This window comes from Phaseolus vulgaris, chromosome 1, assembly GCF_051622355.1.
Source record: "Phaseolus vulgaris cultivar YP4 chromosome 1, ASM5162235v1, whole genome shotgun sequence".
In the NCBI taxonomy this organism is placed as follows: domain Eukaryota; kingdom Viridiplantae; phylum Streptophyta; class Magnoliopsida; order Fabales; family Fabaceae; genus Phaseolus; species Phaseolus vulgaris.
In genome coordinates this window covers 37,845,764-37,853,389 of record NC_143498.1, presented here as the reverse complement: position 1 = coordinate 37,853,389, position 7,626 = coordinate 37,845,764, and the positions used below count along the sequence as shown (strand labels likewise).

At 33.9% G+C, this 7,626-nt stretch overlaps 1 protein-coding gene across 8 annotated transcripts; it reads left to right on the top strand.

Moving 5' to 3' along the window:
* The first annotated feature begins 613 nt into the window (after window positions 1-613).
* LOC137813967 (transcription factor TGA2.3) lies at window positions 614-7,311 on the top strand. 8 transcript variants are annotated; one of them, XM_068616469.1, is made up of 12 exons: window positions 614-953; window positions 1,439-1,604; window positions 2,247-2,350; window positions 3,273-3,346; window positions 3,451-3,642; window positions 3,835-3,885; window positions 3,966-4,025; window positions 4,177-4,254; window positions 4,396-4,447; window positions 5,000-5,271; window positions 5,555-5,803; window positions 6,647-7,311. In XM_068616469.1, the coding sequence occupies exons 2-12, from the start codon at window positions 1,501-1,503 to the stop codon at window positions 6,791-6,793; spliced, it is 1,383 nt and encodes a 460-aa protein (XP_068472570.1). In that variant the 5' UTR covers window positions 614-953; window positions 1,439-1,500; the 3' UTR covers window positions 6,794-7,311. The 8 variants fall into 8 exon arrangements, with proteins under 8 accessions (XP_068472570.1, XP_068472566.1, XP_068472571.1 ...); XM_068616465.1 differs by having other exon boundaries at window positions 734-953; window positions 3,445-3,642; XM_068616470.2 differs by having other exon boundaries at window positions 825-1,052.
* Window positions 7,312-7,626: the final 315 nt, after the last annotated feature.

Sequence of the window (7,626 nt, the reverse complement as noted above, 5' to 3'; positions counted from 1 at the left end):
TGTAATTTTGAACAGTTGTTTCTCACTACATTCCTGATAAAAAAAATTCAAATAATTTATTATTTGAATATTATATATAAATATATATGCAGTGTCTATTGAAAGAATCACATGATACTGTACTTCATCACAGTGGTCTCCATTAAATTTCTCAACCATAATCTATTAAATATTAGAATAGAAAATTAAAAAAAATTGGAAGGTATTTTCTGATTTTGTATCGTTATCTTTCAACCCCTTTCATTCCAACAGACTAAAAAGAAGTCCCTTTTGAATTGCAGTCTAAAAATTGAATTGAAAATAAAAAACAGCATTGCTTGAAAAAGAATGAAGGAAGACGATATGAGGAGTGGTGTGGCATGGCGTTGGGATGAAAATAGAAGCGCAGGGTAAAAAGGAAGATGGAAGCAAAAAACAAAAAGCGGTAAAGTTAACTGAAATTTGAAGAATTTAAAAAGGCAAGTTAATATTTTTTTTCAAATGGACTAGAGTTTCAGATGAAAAGGACGTATGCAAGAAAATGGAATGGTCTGAACGTCACGCTTCTTCCACTCTCTCTCTCTCTCTTTCCACCCTCCATACATAAAATATTTATAATTACACCAAAAAGATCAACTTGATGACACATGATGCTCCTCTTTGAGTGTGTGGTGTGGTAATAAAAACATAAAATTTGTTTTCAATCATAAGCAACAATCACCGAATAAATTATTAAAAAAACATATAAAAATTTGCCAGGGTTAGAGATGAAATTGTACTGTATAACATCATTATATTATAATAATAAAATATTAAAGTGCCACTCCTTCAATCAAAAAAGTCAAAAAGTCTTGGTATTTATCGTCAACTTGCCATTCGTTAGGGTTTGCAGGGCTATTATTCCATCGGTTCTTCTTCTGGGTGTTGCTTAAATCCTTGGAAAGTTCATTTATTTGCGATTTTCATGCGACCAGGTTGTTCAAGATCACTTTTTTATTTTTACTCTTTTTGACATCAAATTTGGGGCCTCCCTTTGGCAAGTTTATGTAGTTGTTGAGCTTTGTTTTTAGAAGGTGGGCCTTTTTGTTTTCATTTTCAAAATTAGTTTTTTTTTTTGGGGTTTTTATTTTGATGCTGCGGAGGCTTTGGTTTTGAGTTCCAAAATTTTGTCTTTGTTTCGAAACGGCGTACGGAGAGTGATGCTGTCTCAATGTTATTTATTTATTTTTTCTGTTCTTCCAACACTTATTTTGGTTCCAATGTTATGATACCGAATTTGTGGCTGTTTTGTTTTGATTCCTGTTTCCCGAGCTCAAACGAAGTTAGTTTGTCTAGAATTTTACCTTTTAGAAGCTTGTTAAATTGTGACTTTCTTGTTGAAGATTGTGTGCTCCAGTTTCTCTTCTTCTCTTTTGGTGGGTTTGACTAAAGTTGTGTGTGCCTTGTGAAATGGGTTCAGGGTCTTTTGGGGTTAAGGTTTGTGGAGAGATATGATGGTCGTTGTGCTGAGCATGGTTACTGATGGGTAGCAGAAGTAGAACGGTAAACGTTACCAGTAAGGACACCAACAAGGTTGTGAACGGGATGCCAAGCTACGCTCCTCCATTGCCTTCTTCTAGTTCCATGTAAATTTTCCAGAGGACCCTTTTGTTGCTTAATGTTTATTTTTGTTCTTTATTGGTCTTATGATAATTTCCCGGGATCAAGTTTGTTTTGTTTTATAATTCTCATGTGGGTAAATTGTTTACACGGTGCCTATGTTTTCTAGTTTAGTGTAACCCTTATGTAACTAACTGAAACTATTCATGTTGTTGGGGGAACTGTGATGTGTTGCTGGTGAAAGGCCCGATTGGTTGCAGAGATCAGAAATAATAAAAACTATTTTATATTTAATTTATCTGTTTATTGGAGATTCTTTATTCTATAGTGGAGGCAAATTATCCTGTTCACTTCATTATGCTGATTCATTCATCCCTCATAGTTTCTTCTATATAATTCTTGGAAGTTGAAACTATAAACACTGTACTGTAGGGTCTTATTTTCCGTTCTTGGTGGCTTCATATTTTCTTAAAAGTTTACTATGACTTTTTGTGTTTTTGAATTTTCTCATGTATTTGTTATTAGATCTTGAGTATCCAAGTATGACTTCTCTTTAGCTTGGAAACATGGACTTTGTCAATGACTCCATAGCTTTCTCAGTCTTGCTTGGATGGTTGGCTATGCATTTCAGATACTTCCTTTACATGTTGTCATGATTTTGGTTTCAGGGGCATAGAAGCAACTAATGTTCATCCTTCCCGCATTTCTGAATTTGGAACCCTGGAGCAATCTCTTGGATTTCGTGTTGAGGATACCATTAATCTTAGCAGAAGTATGTTGCTTGTGTTTTGATCTATCACTGTTGGACTCTATTTTTGTGTGGTATTTATGGTTTCTGTGAATTGCGGTTTTGTTAATTTAATATCTTGTCTCACAATCCCATTCCTTACATTGTTGTACTTGCCATTATGTATTTAAGGAAGAATAATATATATTTTCAAGTGATTTCAGTTGTTTGTGACTTGCTCCTAACTTAAGTTCACCATTCTATATCTTCTACCTCTTGGGGTAATATTTTTATTTCTATGAAAGATGCGGCTCACTTTATGTAGTATTCTGCATGCACTTATCAGTTAGTACTCAGGATTCATTTGTTTGCCTTTGGTGCCAAATTAGATTGTTGTATTCCAACTAAGGAATAATATGACATTCTTTTCAGTTCTTCCCTTAAGCTGTTTTTTAAGATAAGGATAGCATTTTTTTTGTATCTTGTGTAGTTAATCTGTTAACTTGATTTTGTTGTGAAATTTTATTTACCTAAGCACAACTTTGTGAATTCACCACGGTGTAGTATTCTTTTTCCACATTTCTGTGCTTGATTGTGATGTATAATTTATATTGGAAATTCATATTTTCTTGTATGGTTTTCTCTTAGTTGTTAACATAAACCTTCACATTATTTCTACCTTAAAATCTTTATTCTCTACATTTCCCAGAAGAAATGCTTGTTTCCTCTACTATGATCCTTCAAAACCAATTACAAGATGTAGGATTGTGGTTGGAATAAAATGGCTGGACATTAAAACAGAACTCTGTTTGATTTGTCTCAGAAAACTTGTCTGTCTGTGTGTGTGTGTATATATATATATCAGTTTCAAAATATTAATGGAAATGTACAATATTGAATTTTTATCCTCCTTTTGGTAACTTATCCAACCTTTATTTGCCCTTTTTGTTTTTATATCGTCTATCAGATCCAGTGTTTAGTCAAATGAAATCAAATAGCCAAGCTCTAGGTGCTGATATTCAATTTGGAGCTTTAAATAAGGTAATATTTGTCTTGTATATATGCTTTTACTTCCTAGAATCAACACGTTACAAACTATAATGAATTCTCTCATTTCATACTCTTTTCTTACATGTAAGGTGCAGTCAATTGTAACATCGGATATAAACCTCTCTGCTGCTATTGCTGGGTCTCAGACATTGGCATTACAGAAAGATGCACAACCAACTCTTGCTTCAACATCTGGTCATCGGGAGAATTGGGGAGAGACTAACATGGCTGATGCTAGCCCCAGGACTGATACTTCAACAGATGACACAGAAGACAAAAATCAACTGGTACTTATTTTGCTTGTGTAATATGGTATATTCTGCACGTTGGATTTAGTTTCTTCATCTATTTAATGACATTTGGATATGCTCCCAAGAGTTATGACATTAAGAATAATTTATCCTTCCAACTTTTTATCATAAATATAAAAGCATGCTTATTTGTACACTAAATTATGGTGCTTCATTTTTGTTTGGCAGCCTGAAAGGGGTGAATCCAGCGATAGATCTAAAGATAAATCAGATCAAAAGGTTGTATGCAGTAATTGTGTTCAAATAGGATAAGTGTTTTGTTATTATGTATTAATTTTTCTTTTTTATTTTTCATTCAGACACTAAGACGTCTTGCTCAAAATCGTGAGGCTGCCAGGAAAAGCCGATTGAGGAAAAAGGTAAGGCCTTTGTGTTAATTATAGATGAACTTGTAAAATTATTATGATTTGGTTAGTTGTTCAATGTGCTATATTGAGACCCAACAATTTGTCATATGTTTTATACATATTTCCTGACTTCTTTTTTAAATTATTCTTTCTATCCATTCAGGCATATGTGCAACAATTAGAGAGCAGTAGGCTGAAACTGACCCAACTTGAGCAGGAGCTCCAGCGAGCCCGCCAGCAGGTTTGTTTTTGTACTTGTATTATACTGTGTCCTCTAATAATTTGGTACCTACCATTTGAAGTCCCCTTTTTTTGTCAGCTTCCATTAATTGGATTCTATTACTACATAAGGTGTTACAATTTGGTTATTAATCTTTTCCAGGGAATATTTATTTCAAGCACTGGAGATCAGGCCCAGTCAATGAGTGGAAATGGTATTTAAACATCTTGTACAATCTTGGAAAATTCCGTTTGATTAAATTATCTTCTTTTTGGAGTAGTTATAGTTTGACATTCAATTAAGAATATGTGCATCCTGAAATTTGTTTAGATGTAGATTTTTGCGTTGGCAATTTGGTAGAACAACAATATCAAATTTCGTTCACTAACCAACATGGAATTTCTATAAACCAGAATATCTATGGCTGATTTAAGTGTTCCAAGAAGTTTTCTGTGATATGATTCTTTTTCATAAAACAAAACAAACCATTGTTTGTGTAAAGATATAGAACCATCTATTTGTTGGATACACTTATGATGGTTCCCATTGTTCATTGACAAACATCGGTTATTTGGTTGCATAACTGTATGCCATAGAACTTGGTGTTATTTGCTGTGGTTCATTGCATCACACCTAAAGTCAGGTCCACTGTGATTTTGAACTCTGACAACATGGTACTCAATAGCATGGATGGTCATGGCAGGGTTTTGCCAAAATTTGTGTTTTGTTTCAAATCCTAAATCAATTTAATCATCTCGTTGTACAGGTGCTATGGCATTTGATGTAGAGTATGCTCGATGGTTAGAAGAGCATAACAGGCAAACAAATGAGCTAAGGGCTGCAATAAATTCCCATGCTGGAGATATTGAACTTCGAACAATTGTTGATAATTTCATGGCTCAATTTGATGATATCTTCAGGCTGAAAGGTATTGCAGCAAAAGCTGATGTTTTCCACATTCTGTCAGGAATGTGGAAGACTCCAGCTGAGAGGTGTTTCATGTGGATTGGAGGCTTTCGCTCGTCTGAACTCCTCAAGGTGAAAAGTTTCTCATTTATCCATGTTCTGTAATTACATGCTTTTTTCTAGTTTGAAAATCGCTTCACTAATATGTGGTCTAACATTCATTGCATTCACTGCAACAAAAGAATCAAAATAGATATGACCAATAGATATTGAAGAGAAACTTTCCAATTGTAGAAAAAATTAACAATTTTTTAACAGTTTTATCTTGACAATAATTGACTCTAATGTTGAGTTTTAAATTTCATTTACCTTTATCATGTTATGCCTGTCTAAGATTGGATTGACACTGTTGCAGCTTCTTGTGAGTCATTTGGAGCCTTTAACTGAGCAACAATTGATGGGCATATACAATTTGCAGCAGTCATCCCAGCAGGCTGAAGATGCTCTTTCCCAAGGGATGGATGCATTGCAGCAATCACTGTCTGAGACATTGGCTAATGGTTCACCCAGCTCATCGGGTTCCTCAGGAAATGTGGCAAATTACATGGGGCAAATGGCTATGGCTATGGGAAAGCTTGGTACTCTAGAGGGTTTTCTTCGCCAGGTAATCAATCTTCCATATGTTTTTCAGTTTAATTCTGTTATCAACTTTTATCTTTTTGAACTATAAAGAGACGTCAAGCTTGGAGTTAAACTGAGTTTAATTTATATACTTCTTTTCAAAACAATAGTCTTTTAAGGTTCTGATACACATTAAGAAATATTTAGTTAATGCAAATTTATTAAAAAACCACTTTGGTGTCTTTGTTTTAATTTTAATGGTTCTGCATTAATTGTTCTTAATTATATGTATATCTAAGGCTATTGTTGGAAAAATACTATTGTTTTGGATAAAAGAAAAGAAAGGATATAAAAAAGACTATTATTTTAGAATCGAGGGAGGAAGAGGCTCTAATTGTAAAATATTTTACATGAATGTGTCAAATCTTATTTGATTGAATGTGTTTTACATGGAGTTTCTTGTTTCTTCTATCAATTTCTTTTCCCAAAAAGAAAGATTATGTTTCAGCTTTGAAAAAGAATTGTCTATTTGTTAGAAAGTCTGACAAAGGCTATAAATAAATAGGATATCGATATGGCCACATGATGTGGAGGTTGTGTTGCTTCTTGCATACAAGTTGTGTTAAAAAAACACCACTGACTGACAAATAAAATGAATTTAGATCGAATGATTAAAAATATTACTGTTACCAGGACTTCATATTCACACTTCCAAACAGTGTTCATTGCGTATTTGCATGCCTTAGGTGGAAGATGCTAAAAATGAGAGCCTAAACGTATTTTGTGACATGCATGCATAAAAATTGGACCTAAACTATTCCAAACATGATGGATTCACTCATCAAATATCAGTCATCAGTTGATTTTATCCTTTTCATGTTGCTAGGCTGACAATCTGAGACAGCAAACACTACAACAAATGCTTCGGATATTAACAACCAGGCAATCGGCTCGAGCTCTTCTCGCAATTAGCGACTATTTCTCGCGACTGCGAGCCCTGAGTTCTCTGTGGCTTGCCAGGCCAAGGGAGTGAAGCATTGCAAGGCTCCATTTGTGGTCTTATTTCAAGCCTGATGAGATGACCCTCTTGAAGACTTATGATGATTGAGTCATGTGCACTAAATGAGTTCAATGGAAGGTGGTGTATTGAATTCCTCTAGAAGCCTAGTTCTGGTGCTATAAACATTAGATGCTATGATTTTCTACTCTGCCAACTGCTGGTGTGGTGCAACATTTTTCTTTAAGCTTTTCTGTGCTTTCAAAATAGTCTCAATAATTTGATTATATAGGTGTATGATAGATAGAAGTTGTTGAAGGGGAAAATGTAGAAATAGTATCTGTATTGTAGGTTATAGTTGTTCAATATATTTCAGAAATCAGCCTTTATTTGAGGGGGGTTTCCTCTCTTTAGTTTTCATTTCATGTTTAATGTTTTGTGGTTGCTTGCACATATGGCTCCATATGGGTGTATGTATATGTATATATATAGGTTCTCTCTTGGTATATTTATTAGAAGGACATTACTAACTAGTAACTCAATTTGTTTCATCACTTGTTTGTGTGATTTATACACTTTCATGAGAAAAAGTGATTGTCTCTTTTGGAAATGCATTTTGGAAACTATAACATTTATGGACAATTATAAGTTTTCATGAAGTTGTCTCACGTGGGGTTCAAGTACAATGATGATTTCTCAGGCATACTTATGGACATTAGTACTTTGCCGCCATGGAGTATATAAATCTAGAAAATTCTAATTGGGTTTCACTTTATTAAATAATAGGTGTAAATAAGTACAGGCACCTATATTAAAAGAATACTATATTATTTAATTAGCCTATTTAATACATTAATGAATTAATATTT

Excerpts from the sequence above, each read along its gene's own strand:
- LOC137813967 (XM_068616465.1), top strand. The coding sequence starts at position 1,501 with ATGGGTAGCAGAAGTAGAACGGTAAACGTTACCAGTAAGGACACCAAC. Across the intron at positions 5,272-5,554 it reads GCTCGTCTGAACTCCTCAAG|CTTCTTGTGAGTCATTTGGA; the intron begins GTGAAAAGTTTC and ends ACACTGTTGCAG. Across the intron at positions 5,804-6,646 it reads TAGAGGGTTTTCTTCGCCAG|GCTGACAATCTGAGACAGCA; the intron begins GTAATCAATCTT and ends TCATGTTGCTAG.